Genomic DNA, 21,766 nt, shown 5'->3' with positions numbered 1-21,766 from the left:
CTTCATTACCATTCAAAGTATAGTGTATCTGCACTGCAGTTGCGGATTTCTTCTTGCTCCCTGATAAAGGCAGGGTACTGGTCGCCAGCCAATCACATGGCACATATAAACTAAGAACCATTCACACTTCCATTCACACCTACAAGCAATTTAGAGTCTTCAATTAACCTCCTCTGCATGTTTTTGGGATGTGGAAGGAAACTGGGGTGTCTGGCGAAACCCCACACATGTACAGGGAGAACATGCAAAATCCATGCAGGAACGGGTCAGATTTGAACCCTGGTCCTCAGAACTGTGAGGCAGATGTGCTAATGAGTTGTCCACCATGTGTAGTCAAATTAACTAGACAATATTATAGTTGAAGACTAAATCTGCACTGACCACTCGAAAACTCACAGGTTTAGAATTGATTCTTGTCAGGAACCACCGTCTGACATGTACCTTGCCTCACTCAATAAAGCTCTAAAAAGACCTACAATTAAAAGTTGACTTATACGCATCCATCCATTATCCAAGCCACTTATCCTCACAAGCCCAAACCCAACCATCTTTGGACGAAAGGCAGATTACATCCTGAACTGGTTGCCAGTCAGTTGCAGGGCACTGAGCGGGAATCAATCCCACATTGCTCACACCAAAGTCAGGCATGTGTACCAATACACCATCTGTGACTTTGTTGACTTGTATTTAAAAAAAAAAAAAAAAAAAAAGAGAAACAGATGAATTATTTTTTCTTCTTCCAAAGCAAGTTTTTTGAGACATCCTTGTAATTTAACAATGGTCCTGCTTCCGGCAACCTTCAGAAACACTTTAACATTGACAGACCCAGAACTGTTTGTTCTTCTTTTTCTTCAGTTTTGTTGGATTGTGCGTGATTGTGTGAGATTTCTTGTCCTTGGAGGACTAAGGTGGTGGAACAGAAAAAGAAACAAACATACACTGTACGTGTACCATGCCTTAGTTAGATAGCAGTGAAATAAGCCTTGTTCCATTGCCTCAGATTGGATGTCAAGCATTATCAGTCACCAAAAGAACCACTCATGATAGACAAGACTCAATTACAAAGGATGGTAGTATGCTTTAGGATAGACCAGAATTGGATTCCTCAATTGGATTCCTTCTTCAGTTTGACGCCATCTCATTATCCTGGTTTCCTCCAATACGTTCGGGGATTGCTGCCATGATGGGCACGGACCACATTTCAGAACAAGATTTAACACAATTTGAATATACTGAGATGAGGTCAGGATTATTTCAGTATTTGTATGTTTTTGTGGCGTGGGGTCTTTCTAATCTAAGCTGCTTTCCTGGACTGAAACTGGAAAACTGAGATGAGTCTGCAAATAAAAAGATATTAACACAAGACACGAAATACTACATTTAATTTAATTTTTTTACTTTTAAGGCTGACCAAAATCAGAATCCTCTATTTCTATTCTCTATTTCTTAAAGGGTAACCAAACAGGATACCATACAAGCCTTACAAAAATGCAACAATTACAAACATTCCATCGAACAAACCACAAATATACAGTATACATTTATACAATACTGTTGCTTATTTGGCATTTAACCACAATATGCTTTTTTTTTTTTTTTTTTTGCGTTTTACAGAGTTAACACCTGACAGAGTTCTGCAAAAGATAAAAAAAAAAAAAAAATCCCACAATACAGTAAAAGCAACCCATTCAGGGTATCATTGCAGTAGTTTCTGGAGTGATTATGTGTTTTGGTATAAAATAAAAAACAGCAGTATTTCAATATAAGACTCAAAGCCAAGCTTAACTGAAATGGCTCCTCCGTTGCGAAGTGGGCAAGCTGCTACTCGGAGTCACATTCTTTCTACTTTTTAAAAAAGAAATCCAACAGTGGTCTCAATAATACTGACAACTGGTAGTACTGATCCTTGAAGTACAGTACTTGGGAAGAGAACAAACAGAGCTGCATGTGTGACAAGCCATTCAGCCACTCACTGTAAACGTATAAGCATTAGCCCATGCATATGTGTTAGGAGTAGTACTGATCCCAACGGACATGCGGCATTCAAAAACATCTAAATTTAAAAGTGGTGCCTTTTATCTTCTAATACAAAGCTTTTTTTTTTTGTTGTTGTTTTTTTTTGGAAAGCCTGCTGAAGCATGAATACAAAGACTGTAAAATCATCCCAAGCTGGATCTGATTTACAAATTGCTTTTTTTGGTCATACATCTCAACAAAGAATTCAAAAACTTAATTGAAAAAAAAAGAAAAGAAATCCCGTGCCAATCCTCAAGAGACACTCACTAACATTCAAACCATCTTTAACTTTGTGAGACCTTGCAAGTGCTGTAAATGAAAACAAAACATTAGTATAGAGTCTCACATAAATGTAGCAAAGAAGAAATCAAATGTAATAGTTCCTGTCAAGTCTGCTCTGCGTATGAAATTCTCTTGCTTACATGAGATCATTTTTATTGTCCTGCTTCTCATTCATCTCGATACACATTAGGGCCACTGCACGGTGCGAAAAGAGCCAAGCAAGGACACTGATACAGAAACAACAGTGTACATACACCCTAGTGGAAACTTCTCCGTGAGCCTCTTGACGACAATCAAAACCGATAGAACGTCTGGCAGTTGGAGTTTGGCTGGATTTAGAAAAACTGCTAGCGGGTCAGGAGTTGTGCACATCTGTGACGTCTTCAGTGTATACTGAAACCTGTTGTCTTCATTGTCAAATGCTTGACATTCTTCATCATCAGTCTTCTCCAAAGCGGAGGGTGGAGGGCATTATGGATCACCCAGAAAACTTCAAAAAGAGACAAAAATACTTGCTCAGAATGGGTAGTGGAAAGTTGTTTTTTTTTTTTTTAATCAGATGCAACAATTGAAAGTCAGGACATACATTAGTTGGACAGTGCTTTCAAAGAAATTTGTTAAGATTGAGGTGTCTTTTTAGAATTTTTACAAGGTAAGTTGCCACCAGGAGGCAAAAAAGGTCACAAATGCACATCACTATCTATTGAAATCCATTTGAAAGTCTGGTGTCATTTATTGATTACACCGGGGAACAAAATTTTGGTTGAGTTAGGCCTGACAGCTGTTTTTAATTTTTTTCCATACAGAATCCAAAACTGATCCCATGTTTTTTTTGTCCATCAGGTCTGTTTAAACAAAGTGCAATAGAGGAAATGTACTTTAAATAAAACACTAAGATGGAATAGTTACAAGCTTTGAAAACTACCCCGGCCCCCCAAAACACCTCCATAGAACGAACTAGAACGTTCAACAGTATACCCATGGTAACGAGAAACGCCAGCATAAATCCTCTTAATTCCTACTGGCTCACTATCTGTTTGCAGCTCTTGATAGAATTGGCTTGTTGGGAGGTGCCCACACTTCTCACTGCATTCTCAATAGTGTCTGTACAAACAAGTTGGGACGTAGCTGGAGATAAGTCCAATTGTAATCAGCCGGAAAGTCTTACTACAGCCAATCAGTGGCATTTTGCATATGTGGAAGGGTAAGCTGTGGAGAAAAATCTTGACGTGCTAGAAAAAATAAACGATTACAATTTTGGAACCAACACGGCAATTTTAGTTTTAATCATCATAACAATCTGAATCAATGGAATTTTTCCTCCAAATTGTTCCCCAGTGTTACAATATTAATGTTGATGCTTACAAGTCAAGTCGATGCCTTGATGATCTTTAAAACTGTCCAGCACTGCTGGGGTCACATTGCAACAAGCGTACGATGGAGGGGTCACTCTTCGCCCCCCTGATGAACTCCTCCAGAGACAGCTTTCCTAAAAAACAGTAGTGTTGCAACAGTAAACACATGACTAGCTTGAAGTTTCAGCCTCATCACTCGATCTAATACTCTTCACTTCCAGGACATTCTTAGCTAGATCTTCCTGTTTCTTTTTTAAAATTTTTGATGAAGACAAACATTTCAGCTTCAAATACAGTGTTACTTCTGTTTACAAACGTCTTTAATCATGAAAAATTCAGGTTACGAAACGACTGCTTGGAAAAACATTTTCTAGTTGCGAAGGAAATTCAACATATGTAAGGAAAAAATAGGCGCTGGATTCACAGTCCCCAAATTCCACCGAACGTAAACATCCGGTATCTTGGTTTGTGTAGTGCAATAGAGCTGCTCTCCCATTGGCTATTGCCGTAGCATCTTCCTGAGACCCCATTGGCTAGGAGGGAGCTCAATCTTTACCCATGATGCTTTTCGTTTCCCTTGGACACTCTGTCACCAACTCACATGCTGGCGCTTGCACATGCTGTCACACTCTAGTGCATATAGGTAATTTTTTTTCAACTTTTTGGTGAGTCTTTCGTTTGTTTGTTGTTTTTGTAAGTTTATTCGTCTTTCTTCAGTATGTGCCCCAGGACACTTTAGTGGAATTAATTTGTGTGCGTGTGTGCGTATGTTCATACTGAAGACTATTTTACTTTTATTGCACTTTCATTATTTGCTTAAATATGACCTTATACATTTAATCAATGGATAAAGTGTTGTCCATTTGCTAATCAGACAAGGATGTGTTGTGGAGCCGGTGGTTGTCCTTGATCTTTGCACGCAGAAAACCGGCTGGCGCTATCCTCCTATCCCAGGCGTTGCCGTGGAGACGAACGACACCAGATTAAGGAACAGAAAGTTACCAACCCGGCCCTGCAGCCACTTCTAACATGGACCCATACATATAAAAACCTTGTGTTACTGGGCAGCTTTTGTCTTCTTTTTTGGCTATCCTGCCAGAAGACACAAGTCTCGTGTGCGGCAGATACCTAGATAAGACCTGGACGTCTGTACTGCACATTCCTTTGTAATAAATCCATTTGCTGTTAACTTTTTCTAATCATTGGTCATATCTTCCTCGACTCGTGAACACGCGTAGGGTCCAAACTCGCAAATCCCTACAATACGTATGTATGTTTTCAATGAGCTGTCAGACCTTTGGCTTTCGCTTCTCACACTCACCCTTCTCTTCGCATAGTCACCCATTGCCAAAGTTAAATGAATATAATTTTTGTTTTTTACATTTTGTACTTTCAATGCTTATTTTTGGCCTGATTTTTCAACTGTCAGTAATTAACTATTGCAAGGTAGCGAGGTGAGAATGTTAAGAAGAAAGAAAGCAGTTGAGTTAAGAAAATGGGGGGTACAGAAAAATCCATCCATCCATCCATCCATCATCCATCCATCCATCCATCCATCCATCCATCCATCATCCATCCATCCATCCATCGTGGGGAGTGCTGGAGCCTATCCCAGCTGTCAACGGGCAGGAGGCAGGGTACACCCTGAACTGGTTGCCAGCCAATTGCAGGGCACACCAAGACAAACAGCCGCACTCACAATCACACCTAGGGGCAATTTCGAGTGTCCAATTAATGTTGCATGTTTTTGGGATGTGGGAGGAAAGTGGTGTGCCCGGAGAAAACTAGCGCAGGCACGGGGAGAACATGCAAACTCCACACAGGTGGGTCTGGAATTGAACTTGAGACCTCAGAACTGTGAGCCCTACACAAGTACAGTCCACACTGCATTCTGTCTTTCGTCCTTAGACATTTTTGGAACGATTGTTGACTTGGAATATTCCCCGGAAAGAATATTTGCCTGATTGTGCAACTTTGGTGACTATTCGTAGCTTGGCAAGACTACTCGGTCTTTGAACTTTTATTTTGTGTTAAGTTGTTTTATCGTTTTTGTGTTTTATTGTTGGGTGTGTGATTAAATTGTCTTAAATGCTATACAACTGCTTTGTCATACTGTATTTTGGTTTGAGCAAGGGGATTTTCATCTAAATTCACACGTAACAAAAGTGGGGGTCATCTTGGAATGAATTCATTTTACATTTGAGACATCTGTTTAAAAGCATTTGCTAATTACAGTGTTTTTGTAATTACATGGTATGCCAAAGTGGTCCCTCCTTTCAATGTGAAAGAAGATGATTGCTTCCTCTTCCTTGAGAAAGTTGCTGAAAACCTTAAGTGGCCTAAAGAGTCATGGACTATGCTATTGCAAATAATCTTAAAGGGAAGAGCTCAGGATGCACATTTGGCCCTTTCTGTTGAGCAAAGTTCTGATTATGATTTTGTCAAAAAGACCCTACTGGAAACTTATGAGTTAATGCCTGAAGTGTACCGTCAGAAATTTAGAAATACTCAAAATAGGGACATTGACAGCTTTCTGGCGTTTGCTTGGGCAAAGGAAACTTTGTCTGATAGGGGGTGTAGTTCAAAAGGGGTTTCAGATTGGTAGAGTTTGAGGCAGTTAGTTTTGATGGAGAAATTTAAGCAGTGTGCTCATTCTGACCTCAGGACTTATTTGGATGAATAGAATGTTAAAGCCTTACATGATGCAGCGGTGTTGGCAGATAATTGTTTTTTGACTCACAAGAGTTCTTTTCAGTCTTCTGGCAATTCCAAGTTTTTTTTTGCCAAAAGACTACTTATTATACAGGGTCAAGTGGTGATAAGGCTTCTTCAAATTCTAGCAGTCACATTCTTCTTCCAAACCCAAGTCTTCTAGACTCTTGTGACTCTGGTCCTGTCTGTGGTTATTGTAAGAAGCCTGCTCGCTTAATTTCTGCTTGGAAAAAGCTCAATTACAAAAATTTAGCCCTTGCCTGTGAAACACCCATATTGAATGAATCCTGCTAGGAGTGAGATTCTGTGGAAGGAGGTGCAGTACATGCTGGACAATGACATTATTGAACCCAGTGACAGTCCGTGGAGTTCACCTAGTGTACTTGTACCTAAAAGTGGTGGTGGTGGTTGGTGCTGCTGCGCTTACATGAAAACTGTCAATGCACAATCACTAACTGACTCATTCCTTCTGCCGAGAATGGAGGATTGCATTAATCACGTCGGCCGCTAACCTTTTGGTTTATTAGATATGGACCCTGATATCTAGCTCTTAGTGGTTAGCCAGGAAAGGAAAGTAAGACTAACACTTTTTCATCAGGAATGAAACTTATTTCTTTTGACTTTTTTTCATAATTTTGTTTCATTTTGGCTTGAGAAGTTTTTAGGTTTTGTCGGGCCAAATCACAAGCTTTCAAATGCCTGTTACGAAAGGTAGAAGCATAGTCTGAAATGTTTATGTCAGGATTGCGACTGAGCCATTGCTCTTCCAGATGCTGTAGTGGCCCGTGTACATTCTGACCAAAAACAAGCTCAAAGGGACTGAACCCTAAACTTTCCTGAACTGATTCCCTGACAGCAGACAACAACAAATGCACACTTTCATCCCAATCCTTCTCTGTCTCAAAACAATAAATATTCTTCAAAGTTTGATGAAACCTTTCTAATGCTCCCTGCAACTCTGGATAATAAGCACTGGACTTAACCTGTTCTATGGTCAACTGATACATTGCTTGTTGAAACACCTTGGAAATAAATTTTGTGCCCTGATCAGACTGAACAACTTTTGGGAACCCATCTAAGGTGAAATATTTGATCAAAGCCTTGCTGATCACAGGAGCAACAATCCCATGGCTAGAAATCGCCTCTGGAAGCACACATGACAGTGAGAAGATATTGATTACTGGATCTGGTGTTTGGCAATGCTCCAACACAATCAATCATAACGCGATTGAAAGGTTTCTCGGAAGCTGGTATAGGTCTTAAAGGAGCAGGAGGAATTTTCTGATTTGGTTTACCAACAACTTGAAATGCATGACAGGTCTTACAAAATTTAGCAACATCTTTCCTTATGCTAGGCCAAAAGAAATCTGCAAAAATTTTCTCACAAGTTTTGTTTACCCCCAGATGACATGCCAAGGGACTTTGATGTCCCAATGAAAGTACATGCTCTCGAAAAAGTTTTGGAACCACAATTTGATGATGTAATTTCCATTCATCCTCTGCAGGAATTTCCAGCGACCTATACTTCCTCATCAAAACACCATCCTTGAAGTAATAACAAACTGGAACCTTACTAGCCTCTTCAAAATAAACAGCATTGGTTGCTAACTTCTGCCTCTCAACATAATCCCTCTGTGCACAAATAAATTGTGTTCTTGACAAAATGTGATCACCCCTCAACAAATTGTCAGACTTATCAGTAGAACCTGAAGAGTTCGAAGATAAGTCATCAGCCTCTGAGGCTAAAGACGGAACCATAAATGTATCTGAAAAATCACAAATGGAATATTTGGCAAAGACGTCTTGGAAGAAATGTCTTTTGACATCGAATGAGTCACTGCATAAGATGGTAAAATACCCGGAAAGTCACAATCCAACTTCTTTGTACTGGGTGAACACTGCAGAGGAACAGTGACAATAGGATCAGCGCCAACTCAAGCCTCCATAAGATTGTTGCCAGAAGTAGAACAGAGTCACGAACACCAATCTCGATGGTGTCAGAAACCAGATCTGAAGTCAATTTCACGAAATGTAAAGGAGCAAGAGAACTGCCACTTATACCGTTAAGAATAACACCTGAGTTAGCTGAAGACTCTGCAGAAAAAGGCAAAACATTCTTCAAAATCAGAGATTAAAGAGCTCCAGTGTCCCTCAGAATAGTAACAGGCCTGGGGGTAGAATTATCTCCCAAAAGTGAAACCGAACCAGTCTGAATAAAAGGAAATGCTTCTCCGGAACGTCATAATCTGAAAGTTCATTGTCAGAAACAAAGCTCTCCTCAGAACCATCTGGCAAGAAGGTTGAGGTGTGATAGATATACAGCTAACTCAGATGTGAGCAGCACCTGCGAGAAGTCCTTCAGAAGGTCAAACTTACTCATGTTCTGTTTTTGTTTCTGTATTTTCTGTTTTAATGTGTTTTAAGTGTTGCTTAGTGATATTTCAACAGAAATTTTCTCTGGAACTTTCTTTGCCTTAAGGGGGAAAGTGTTATATGCGTGTGTATTTTTATTCTTTATTCTCTTTATTTTTCTTTCATACTTTTAAGTTATTATAATGCGGGTAATTTATGATGGGGAATTCTGGAATGTTCCGAGGAGTGCCTACACAGGGATAAGCCCAGGGCGCGATTACGCGATAGTCGCGCATTAAAATTCAGAAAGTCGCCTAAAAATTTGATTTACATGATAAATTATGTAATTGACATATCACATTTAATAGAGAAGTTAAAATAATCTGAAAAAAATAGACTGCCCGAGCGACAGGAAAGTTGATAACAACCGCCATGTGTGCTTGTCCAAACACTCGGAAATCCCGCCCCCAAAGTGACTTCCGACTCAATGTCGTAAACCCATAGATCAACCTACTTTTGGCAGCAAGGTATCTCGTGATTCGTGCGTGCAGTCTGCTACTGAGTGCTAGTGGTGCTCTCGCTTTTAACCCTACAAAATCCACCCCCCACCCACCCCCCCCGCGCCTAAGCAGGACGACAAAGGCATTAAATGTTTTTGTTTGTGTCAACAATAACGGCGCGAGATAGCTTTGAAAGCTCAGTAGTGCTTGTATTCGGTCACAGCTCTGCACATAACAACGGCGCCCTTTCGCATACGCTGCTGGAACAACTCATTGAGTAGGAGGTGGACACTACCATTCCAAACAGTTTTTTCACTGGTACAGGCAGCGCAAGTCCACAGAACAATGAAAATGAAATTAAAATGACGGGCAGAAAAGAGGGTCTAACTGCACAGTTCCTTCGAAAGAATCCATATCTTATAAATAAAAACTGTGCTGCCCACCATGTTGCTCAGTGTTCATAGCAGGCTGCAGAAAAAAATTCCAGGTCAGTATTTTCCAAGTAATTCATACCTTTTTATAATTTTGCTCTGCTTTATTTAAATGTTTTTCATATGTTTTCGTAAATGGATGAGAATCCAAAATAACTATAATAAAAAGAATTATATAAAGTTAAAACTAGATAGGCAATGAAGCAATCAACAGTCTTTTAATCAAAATGATGATTGATCAGGATAAAAATAAATATTTTAACCTATGAAATTGTATCTTCTGTCCCATTTGATCCCTTTTGTATTATTTTTTTTTCACAGCCATGAAATATTACCAATGTGTTCTAGAGCCTGTGTAGTATTACTTCAAAACATCCCCCAAGAGGAACGACAACTTAGTAGAAGTCCAAAAGTTGTTAGATGAGCCAACTCTAAACTGCAGAGAAGTTCACCAATCCGTTGGCTGAGCTTCTATCAGCCCCGAGAATCTCTACACTCAATTCCCTTCTGACACTGTTTAAAGCAAACAGTGCATCTGACCCAAAGGCTAAAGGTCTCAGTAAAATGTTACTGCTCCGTGAAATTATTTCAACACATGGAAGACAAACACAGTGAGAGTTAAAGTATTACCTTTTTATTTCTTTTTCACATGCATAAATTTACTGCAACATGTATAAGTGCAATAAAAAGTATATATGAAAAGTAATCTCATTGTTCTCGATAAAAATCTCATTCCCATTGGTTTTTAACGTAGTAAGATTTTCTTTCATTGGTAAACTGCTCCAGGATTATCTCTGCTATATAAGGACAAGAAGGACCATTAATGGAGCTTCTTACCACTGCTGCTTTAGACAAGTACACGCCACACTGCATTCTGCCTTTCGTCCTTGGAAATTTCTGGAACATTTGTTGACTTGGAATAATCACCGGAAAGAATATTTGCCTGGTTGTTCAACTTTTGTGACTATTCATAGCTTGGCTCGACTACTTGGTCTTTGAACTTCTATTTTTGTGTTAGTTGTATTATCCTTTTTGTGTTGTATTGTTGTATGTGTGATTAAATTGTCTTCAACGCAATACAACTGCTTTGTCATATTTTGCTGGTTTGAGCAAGGGGATTTTAGTCTAAATTCACACATAGCAGAATCCCCTGTCCCCCGTTGATATGCACATTTCAAATGATACATTTTTGATTATTTACATTCACTCAACAGGGCAATCATAATGAATACACAAGTGTCAGCACCTGGCAATGAAAACCGAGTTTTGTCGTTCCCAACAAAATTTGTCGGGGACCATCCGTTAAGACGACTGCATTAAGAAATCTGGCATTTTAGCTCCAGCCATCCATCCATTTTCTTAGCAGTTTCTCCTCAAGAGGGTCGCAGGTGTGCTGGAGATTATCCCAGCTGTCAGAGGCATGGTACACCCTGAACTGGTTGCCAGCCAATCGCAGGTCACAGAAAGACAGACAACAGTCACACTCACTATCACACCTTGGGGCAATCTAGAGTCTCCAATTAATGCATGTTTTGGGATGTGGGAGGAAACCGAAGTGCCGGAACAAAAAAAACACGCAGGCACTGGGAGAACATGCAAACTCCACACAGGCGGGTCTGGGATTGAACCCGGGACCAACACTTTCCACCTTAGTCACCATGCCGCCACATGAATATCTCGTCTGTGTGAATTATTTTTTTAATGCTTCAAATTGAAGTACCGCTTTGAAATGCAGGTAGTTTTGTAAGATAATATTTGACGGCCAGAAAACCGTCAGACAGTGACACGTTTTGACACACATGCACTTCAAGAAATGCTTGTCATGGCACCTTAAATTAAACATTTTGGCTGGATTTACACTACATTTGAATGATAAATTCTGGCTTGTGTGTTTGTTTTTGCTACCTACTGTAGTGTTGTAAAAAAACAAGATGCAGGACAAAAAATAGGCTTTGTAAAGTATTTTAAAATTGTTGATCTGGAGTGTAGTTTTTCTATGGCATATCACATACACCTGGGACTTAGTCGCCTTTAAAAAAAGCAGGAAATAAAGTGAGTCTACCGTCTCTATTGGTGTCCATTTGCCTGAAAATCTTCTCTGTCCTCTTCTCAGGCGTTGACTCATCCTCAGGCATCTTCATCACAGAGGACACCATCTTATAAATAGCCTGCATGAAGACAAATAAATGTTTGCTCACAAATCTTTCAAAATCACTTCAATATTAGTGGTCAGTGTAGTAATTTATTTTTAAATGTGCAATTTACAACACAAATGAAACTTGTTTAAACGAACGGAATTGTAGTTTGATGATATAATCTTTTTTAATATAACTATTAAAATAAATAAGGTTTTCATCCATCCATCTATTTTCTCAGCTGCTTCTCCTCACAAGGGTTGCGGAGAGTGCTAAGCCTTTCCCAGCTGTCAACGGGCAGGGGGCAGGGTATACCCTGAACTGGTTGCCAGCCAATCGCAGGGCACATAGAGACAGGCAACAGTAGCACTCACAATCACAATCCCACCCAGGGGCAATTTAGATAGTCCAATTAATGTTGCATGTTTGTGTAATGTGGGAGGAAACCGCAGCAAACAAATTTCACACAGGCGGGTCCGGGATTGAACCCGGGTCCTCAGAAATGTGAGGCCAATGCTTTCCAGCTCTCCACCATGCCGCCAACAAGAGTCACTTTGGATAAATATTGTATTTACACATATATCAAATATGCACATCATCCAAAGACAAGAGGGGGTATTTTTATGATAAGTGCAAGTATCTTACATAAAATGGCTGAGGTGTTATTGAAGTACCATGATTTTTTTTGACTGCTACTCTGTGTCTGGAAAACAATTTGTACGCAGAATACTCAAAATATGTTTTCTTTTACCCCGAGATCATCACTTATGTCTCTCTCTCTCTCTTTCTCTCTCTCTCTCACCCGCGCACACACACACACAGAACACGGACACACACACAATGTACACGTGCACCAACACTGAATCATCAGCTGTTTTTGCAGGCTCGATGGTAAACGCACATCATAGCCCACTCTAGCTAATAAGGAGGCGGCTTTGAGGAGAATGTCAGCAGAAATGAAGAGAAGAGGGATAATGGACCTTTCCGATGGTGATCTTAAGCTCTGCCCCCTTAGCCATGTCCCACACGCTTCGAAAATGTCGACTGAACAGAACATGTTTGAAGACGATTATCTGTCGCATATTTCAAATAATATTGGGGTATGTTTTTTTGCCAAATGCGTCAGACTTGTCCAAAAGAGTTCTACAGAGAGGTTTCAACTATTTATCACAAGGACATGTACACAGAATTAAGATGCAATGTCAGAGTTACAGTGAAATGTTTGCGATCGCTGCAAAAACGTTTCACACCTCAGACACTTCAGATTGAAACCCAACAGGATAAAATAGTGGAATCGTACTGCGCATGTAAAGCAGGGTGAGTACTTTTTACTTGGAAAGATTACAAGTAATATAAGTATACAGATATAGTAAATATAGTCTTTATAAGTGAGTGGGTGTATTCATTTGACCTGGCTCGTAATCAAACCCAGTGCTCTGTCTTAAAAGTCTGATGTGATACAAATAGGCAAATAGACATTTCTCTTGTATGACATCGTGCATTTATGTATCCCTCATCTGACTCTTCGGCATAAAACATGACACACTTCATTCAGCAGGTCAGTGATACACTAACAAAGTGAAAGTTGTTCTCCTGCAATGTATAAAGCACTGATAATAATTCAATCAAACTCAGAGAAGATACTTCTCCCTCACTTACCTTCGAACATACAGCCTTGTGTTTGTTGATATTGTCCACATTTAGTTGTACGTGCGGTCTCCCGTGAGCCTCAATCCATCGTAGACACGTCGTCAACTGTGTTTTAGGATTTGGAAAATGAATCAACCGGGCCCCGTGTAACCTAGCAGGATAACTTTCATCAGAAATGCACGTTCCCCAAGCGCATCTGACGATCATTTTGTTCGGAACATTAACTTTTCCAAGCGCACGCTACTGACAGCCAGCATTGCTTGTGGGAAAATACGGCGAGAGGGGTGTGTCAAGCCAGGGGTTAAGACAATGCGGCTATCTGATTGGCTATTATTGTATGAGTGATTGACAGGTCGGAAAGGTCCATTGTGATTCCAGTGCAGTCAAACCTTTTAATAGTTGATGATGATGTTTCCTATTACAAACTGTCAGGACAGCTCATCATCAGGTCACAAAAAAGCTGATCGATAGCAAGTTGTCGTCATCTGTTATAAACCATTATTTTGCATCTTATTTAGTAAGACATAAAAAGTATTTGCCCCCTTCTGATTTTAACTGCCACTCGCAACTACCGCAATGAACTCAAGCAAAGCGCATAGGTGCATGTGCACACACATAAACAGAACTTTAATAAGATTTTGTGCCTTCACAAGAGCCCCACAAAAGACGGCAAAGAGCTGGATGTGGCTCAGGAGCCCTGGTGGTAGAGTCTACCATAGGAACGACATTTTTCAAAAATGGCATCCACGGGAGAGTTCCGAAGTGAAAAATCTTGCTGTCAGCAAAGAATACAAAGACTCATCTTACATTTGCCAATAAACATCTTGATGATCCTCAAGACTTTTGGAGAAACATTCTGTGGACTGATATGTCAAAAATTCATACCTGTCAACCTCGGCCAATTGCTCCCCTTATTAATGATTGCAATTCCCCTTATTAAGCTATAATAAACCTTATAAACACAATGCGCCACATATTTACTCACAGCAAGACTGACTACGTAGAATAAGAACAAAGATAATTTGTGTAAATATGTTATTTTATTTATCAAATAAACAACACAAACAATTCTTTCAGTTTCTTTCTTAGTTCTTTCCCCAGTTGCAGTAAATTTAGTGTTGCTTATTATAAGTAGCAGTGCAGGATTTCGCAGAGTTCATCTGTTCTAAAGATGATTTTACTCTAACAGAAACCGTTACTATTTAGTTTAATTTGCAACAAAGATGTCAGAGTATCAGTTCCCATTGTCTTCCTATACTCTGTATGTATTTTCCTCACATGGCTGAAAACTCTCACTGTCGGCATTAGAGTAAGAAAGGCAGAGCAGAACTTTGTAAATCTCTTTCATCAATGGAAAGTGATCTAGTCCAAATACACTTTTTAATTTCAATATGTGTGGCCAAAAAGACTCTGGGTTAATTGGTCTTCCATCTAGGCTTTTCTGAGGGATGAGAGTATCAGGTAGCAGCTAGTAATCTTCCCATTCATCCTTTAATTCCTCCTGATACAGGCGTGGTGCAAACCTCTAAGCCAACCTCACAATGTGGCTGTAATCTACATCCTTTCTTGAGTCCAACACCTATAAATCACTGAGAACAGCATTTTGAAAGGGGAATTTGCTGATCCTTTTGGTCACAACAGCCTCACAGAAAGAACGCACGGAAGAAAAGAAGATCACTTCCTTTGCTGGTGTGATGCTTAGGTTGCTTTCATCATCATCATCTTTGAAGAGAGCCTTAATACTCAAGCCAACTGCAGGTCTGCTATCTTCATGCTGTAGGCATCTGTTGGTAAATTCCACTTCTGTCAAGGTGTCAGCAGATTTTACATGCTCCATGTGTACAAATATTACCAACAATTTCTTTAGCAGCCATTCCATTTCTGGCATTACATCACCAATCACGCATTCTTCTGTTTGGAAAAGTACGTTGAATAAATTGATGTGAGGTAAGATGAAGCTGAGGAAGTGGCGTGTGAGGAGAGTGAGAGGGTCCTGTAACCTATCATTGATTGATTTGACTTTTCCTGGCCTTTCAACATCTGCGTAACTGGCAAAGTGGCTGTTGAGAGCCTCAAATTGTGTCAGAGTTTTTTCTTCCACTTTTTGAAGAGATAGCCATTGTGTTGGGCAATGCTATAGGATTTGTTCATGCTCAATGTTTGTAAAGGCCTGAAATGCCTTAAAATCTTCCATTCGTTTTGGGCTGTTCTTAAAAAAAAAAAAAAGTTATCCACCAACAAGTCATCCACATTCACTGTCAGTGTCTTCAGTCCACTTTTTACACAGAGATTGCTGAGGTGGCAAATGTATCCAATGCTAAACACAGCCTCATTGTTTTCTGTGATTCTTGAGAGAACAGTTTTTCTTTACAACCATAGTGTTACAATTGTCACTAGCAAATCCTGTGACATCTTTATCTTGGAATAGTCCATCAATAACGGCAAAGATTGCTGACGATAGCAACTCCGGTAAATCAAGGAGTCGGGTTTTCGTGTTATCCCCATCAAAACAGTGAGCCAATATAACCAGTCTCTTTTTGGTGCTACAGTCATTGCTTTTGTCAATCATGAGGGTAAAGGGCTGAGTTCTGCAGTGTTCAATGACATGGTGTGTGTCGTCGTATGCTAGGCTCTGCTTTATGATCATCGTTGCTTTTGTGCTCTGACAAGCAAACTCCTGAAAAAAATACAGACCATACTGTTATGATAATAATAACAATAAGTTGAACCACATTATAAGTACTGGCATAGTCATATATTATTCTATCTATAAATTTTATCTATCTATATATATATCACCACAGTGAACAATTCTATTTTTTTCCCTTTTTTTTTTTTACAATTAAACAGACTGCAATATCCAGGACTTGAAATCAAAAATATTTTTCTTTTATTACTAGGAGCAAATATTTACATTAAATGAAAAGAAAATAATTTTAATAAAATAAAATAAGAAAAAATTTAATTGAATAATAAAATAATTCAAATAATTGTTATGGCAATGGCAATCAGGCCATTATTGACTTTACACCATGAATGTTGGTGAGAAATTAGAATACATATGAAAATCTTTACCTTAGCTGTCTGTGAATCCAGGAACATAGATATATCTAAGTCAGAGAAGTGGTCAGCACCCATAAACGGGATATTGTGCTCTGCAAGGAAATGGCTCAAGAGAATTTCTAAATTTGTAACTTTGTGGGATGCCACTGGATCAACAGTAGAGACGAAGTGCTTGGTCAATAAGACGTGTGATTTGCTTTTCACAACATTTTCCACATGTCCAGCAGTTTTAAAATGGCCCTTGTCATAACCAGAACTCCAGTGTGGACCCAAATGCACGACTCGGTACGCAGGGAGGCAGTTAAAAGAAGGTCTTTATTTGTTCCAAGGTCGTAAGCTGGGAGGTTAGTCAGAGAGAGCAGCAGTATCAAGGAGGTTAAGCTTACTGGGTTGGTGGGAGGACAGGCAGAGGTCGATACGCCGGGAATTGGGATCCGAAGCAAGGAAGTAATGGGACGAGTCATGGATGGCAACGATCTGGCAAAGCCAGACCGTCTGCTGGGTCCTATAAGTACAGCCGGTAATTACTGGGGATGAGGCGCAGGTGTGCGCCTCCTGATGACTGCCGGTGTGTTGGGGGACTTACACAGCCAGGGCTAGTACCAGCAGGATCATGACAGTACCCCCCACATCCACGGCTGGCTCCAGGCAGCCCAGGAGCCCCAGGATGGGATGCGTGGAAGTCTCTGATAAGTCCGGGGTCCACATTAAAACGGGACGGGACCCAGGAACATTCTTCTGGACCATATCCCTCCCAGTCCACCAAGTATTGGACCCCTCTCCCTCTACAGCGGGATGATAGAAGCCGATGTACCGAGAACACCGGACCTCCATTGATCATGCAGAGGGGTGGTGGGTGCTTGGTGGAAAAGGACTAATAGTGATGGACGAGTTGGCCGGAGCCGGCTCACATGGAAAGTGGCATGAACCCTCATCTATCTGGGAAGCTTCAAGGATACAGCGACACTGTTAATGATCTTGGTGATAGGAAAAGGATCCATGAACCTGGGATCTAGCTTGCATGACTCCGTCCACAGCGGAAGATCCTTTGTGGACAAGCATACACGTTGTCCCACTTTGAACGTTGGTGCCCTTCTTCCCTTGAGATCTGCTGCGGACTTGTAGGAGCTGCCCATGCGTAGTAGCGTCGTCCTGGCTAGCTCCCAGCTCCGCTTGCAGCGTCTTATTACTGCCAACGTGGATGGCACCGCAGAGTCGGCACCCACTGATGGAAACAGAGAGGGGGGGTACCCATGAACGATGTGGAACGAAGCCATACCTCTGGAAGTGGAAGACAGTGAGTTGTGGGCATATTCCACCCATCCGACGAGCTGGCTCCAAGTGCTGTGATCATGTGATGCCAGACAGCGTAGACCTGTCTCCAGATGCCAATTTATTCTTTCAGTTTAACCATTGGACTCCGGGTGTTCGCCTCACGTAAGGCTTACTTTGGCCCCAATGTGGGTGCAGAACTCCTTCCAAACACGGTTAGTGGAATTTTGATGAAAAAGTTCAATTTTAGTCTCATCTGACCACAAAACTTTCTCCCATGACTCCTCTGTATCATCCAAATAGTCATTGGCAAACTTAAGACAGTCCTTGACATGTGCTGGTTTAAGCAGGGGAATCTTCCGTGCCATGCATGAATTCAAACCATGAAGTCTTAGTGTATTACCAACAGTCACCTTTGAAATAGTGGTCCCAGCTCTTTTCAGGTCAATAACCAAGTCTTGTCGTGTAGTCCTGGGCTGATTCCTCACCTTTCTTAGGATCAATGAGACCCCACAAGGTGATATCTTGCATGGGGCTTCACTCCGATTGTGATTGACTGTCATGTTTAGCTTCTTCCATTTTCTAATGATTGCTCCAACAGTGGACCTTTTTTCACCAAGCTGGTTAGCAATTTCTCTGTAGCCCTTTCCACCCATATGGAGTTGTACAATTTTGTCTCTGGTGTCTTTGGACAACTCTTTGGTATTGGCCATGTTACAATCTTACTGATTGTATGGGGTGGACAGGTGTCTTCATGCAGCTAATTACCTCACACAGGTGCATCTGATTCAGGATAATACATGGAGTGGAGGTGGACTTTTAAAGGTGGACTAACAGTTTTTGAGGGTCAGAATTCGAGCTGATAGACAGGTGTTCAAATACTTATTTGCAGCTGTGTCACACAAATCGTTAAAAAAATCATAAATTGTGATCTCTGGATTTTTCTTTTTGGGTTATCTCACTCACAATGGACATGCACCTACGATGAAAATTTGAGACCCCTCCATGATTTCTAAGTTGGAAAACTTGCAATATAGCACGGTGTTTAAATACTTATTTTCTTCACTGTAAATGAGTGTTCATCAAACGAATTCCATAACGGCTAAATCGTGGCCCGGGCTAACTACGCCCACCCCCGGCACTGTTAATCTGCAAGGCGTAGGGAGAAATTCAGATAATGTAAGTCGAAGACAAAAAGGGGGAAAGCATCTTATGCAGCAGAAGAAGAAGAGGAATGCACAGACCCTACAGCTGTGTGTAGGGACTTTGAATGTTGCGACTATGACAGGAAAAGCTCAGGAGTTAATTTACATGATGCTTAGGAGAAAGGTTGATATATTGTGCATCCAAGAGAGCAAGTGGAAAAGGAATAAGGCTCGAGGCTTAGGAGCAGGGTTTATATTATTTTACCATGTAGTAAATGGTAAGAGAAATGCAGTATGGTTTATTTTAAAGGAAGAGCTGGTTAAGAATGTCTTGGAGGTGAAAAGAGTATCAGATTGAGTGATGAGGATGAAATTTGAAATTGAGGGTATTATGTATAATGTGATTAGCGGCTATGCTCCACAGGTAGGATGTGACCTCGAGTTGAAAGAGAAATTCTGGAAGGAAGTAGACAAGTCTGAGAATCCCAGACAAAGAGAGAATTGTGATTGGTGCAGATTGTAATGGACATGTTGGTGAAGGAAACAGGGGCGATGAAGAGATGATGGGTAAGCACGGCATCCAGCAAAGGCACTTTGAGGGTCAGATGGTGGTGGACTTTGAAAAAAGGATGGAATTGGCAGTGGTGAACAATTATTTCCAGAAGAGACAGGAACATAGAGTGACCTAGAAAAGCGGAGATAGAAGCATGCAGGCGGATTATATTTTGTGTCGACAATGTAATTTAAAGGAGGTTACTGACTGTAAGGTAGTGGTGGGGGAGAACTCGGCAGCATAGGATGGTGGTGTGTTGGATGATTCTGGTAGCAGGTTGGAAGATTAAGAAGACAAAAGGTAGAACAGAGTATCAGGTGGTCGAAGTTGAGAAAGGAATAATGTTGTGTGGCCTTTTGGAAAGAGATGAGACGGACTCCAGATGGACAGGAAAAGCTCCCAGAAGACTGGAATACTAATGCCAACGTATTAAGAGAGGCAGGTAGGAGAGTACTTGGGGTGTCTTCTGGTAGAAAAAGGGAGAAGGAGACTTGGTAGTGGAACCCCAAAATACATGAAGTCATACAAGGAAAGAGATGAGTGAAGAAGAAGTGGAACATGGAGAGGACTGAGGAGAGGCGAAAGGAATACATTGAGATGTGACGTAGAGCAAAGGTAGAGGTGGCGCAGGCTAAACAAGAGGTGTATGACGACATGTACACCAAGTCGGATACTAAAGAAGGAGAAAAGGATCTCTACAGGTTGGCCAAACAGAGGGATGGAGATGGGAAGGATGTGCAGCAAATAAATGTGATTACGGATAGCGATGGAAACATGTTGACTGGTGCCAGTAGTGTGCTAAGTAGATGGAAAGAGTACTTTGAGAAGTTAATGAATGAAGAAAACGGGAGAGAAGGAAGAGTAGAAGAGGCAAGTGTGAATGACCAGGAAGTGGCAATGATTAGTCAGGGGAAAGTTAGAAAGGCACTAAAAAGAATGAAAAATGGAAAGACATTTGGTCCTGATGAAAAACCTTTGGAGGTATGGAAGCAATTTGGGGAGGTGGCTGTGGAGTTTTTGAGCAACTTATTCAATAGAATACTAGCGGGAGAGAAGATACCAGAAGAATGGAGGAAAGGTGTGCTAGTTCCCATTTTTAAGAACAAAGGTGATTTTCAGAATTGTGGAAAGTACAGAAGAATAAAGATAATGAGCCACAAAATGAAGGTATGGGATAGAGTAGTGGAGGCTAGACTAAGGACAGAAGTAAGTATGTGTGAGCAACAGTATGGTTTCATGCCCAGAGAGAGTACCACAGATGTATTACTTGCCTTAAGGATGCTCGTGGAAAAGTAAAGAGAAGGTCAGAAAGAGCTACATTTTGTGTTTGTGGATCAAGCGAAAGCCTATGACAGAGTACCAAGATAAGAACTGTTTTACTGCATGCGTAAATCTGGTGTGGCAGAGAAAAATGATATAATTATGTAATATAATATAATTAGAATAGTACAGGACAGGGCGGCATGGTGAATCAGCTAGAAAGTGTTGGCCTCACAGTTCTGAGGTCCCGGGTTCAACCCCGGCCCCGCCTGTGTGAAGTTTGCATGTTCTTCCCGTGCCTGCGTCGGTTTTCTTCGTGGACTCCAGTTTCTTCTCCACATTCCAAAAACATGCAGCATTAATTGGACACTCTAAATTGCCCCTAGGTGTGATTGTGAGTGCAGCTGTTTCTCACGATGTGCCCTGCGATTGGCTGCCAACTAGTTAAGGGTGTACCCCGCCTCTTGCTCGTTGACAGCTGGGTTAGGCTCCAGCACTCCCCACGACCCTAGTGAGGATAAATGGATGGATGGATGGATAATATAGGACATGTATGAGGGTAGCAGAACGGTGGTGAGATGTGCCGTAGATGTGACAGAAGAATTTAAGGTGGAGGTGGGACTGCATCAGGGATCAGCTCTGAGCCCCTTCGTGTTTGCTGTGATAATGGATAGGCTGACAGATGATGTTAGACTGGAATCCCCTTGGACCATGATGTTCGCAGATGATATTGTGAGCTGCAGTGAAAGCAGGGAGCAGGCGGAGGAACAATTAGAAAGATGGAGGTACGCATTGGAAAGAAAAGGAATGAAGATTAGCTGAAGTAAAACAGAATATATATATGAGAGGGTTGGAGGGGGAAGTGTGAGGCTACAGGGAGAATAGATAGCGAGGGTGGACAACTTCAAATACTTGGGGTCATTAAGCCAGAGAAATGGTGAGTGTGATAAGGAATTGGAGAAACGGGTCCAAGCAGGTTGGAACAGCTGGCGGAAGGTGTCTTGTGTGTTGTGTGACAGAAGAGTCTCTGCTAGGATGAA

General features: G+C 41.0%; 1 protein-coding gene across 5 annotated transcripts in view; it reads right to left on the bottom strand.

Annotated features, from left to right (window-relative positions):
- Positions 1-1,365: 1,365 nt before the first annotated feature.
- LOC133500554 (neurocalcin-delta) overlaps positions 1,366-21,766 on the bottom strand; it is a 121,275-nt gene continuing 100,874 nt past the window's right edge. For 4 of the 5 annotated variants that reach the window (XM_061819374.1, XM_061819375.1, XM_061819371.1 and 1 more), the window contains 4 exons: positions 13,443-13,538; positions 11,711-11,816; positions 3,664-3,787; positions 1,366-2,788 (listed from right to left, as the gene is read on the bottom strand). In XM_061819374.1, the coding sequence (XP_061675358.1) occupies positions 3,690-3,787; positions 11,711-11,816; positions 13,443-13,538 (300 nt within the window). In that variant the 3' untranslated portion in view covers positions 1,366-2,788; positions 3,664-3,689. The remainder of the gene's footprint in view (positions 2,789-3,663; positions 3,788-11,710; positions 11,817-13,442; positions 13,539-21,766) is intronic. The other variant, XM_061819370.1, reaches the window with a different exon arrangement.

This window comes from Syngnathoides biaculeatus, chromosome 5 (assembly GCF_019802595.1).
Source record: "Syngnathoides biaculeatus isolate LvHL_M chromosome 5, ASM1980259v1, whole genome shotgun sequence".
NCBI classification, from domain to species: domain Eukaryota; kingdom Metazoa; phylum Chordata; class Actinopteri; order Syngnathiformes; family Syngnathidae; genus Syngnathoides; species Syngnathoides biaculeatus.
This window is presented reverse-complemented; position numbering and strand designations above follow the sequence as displayed.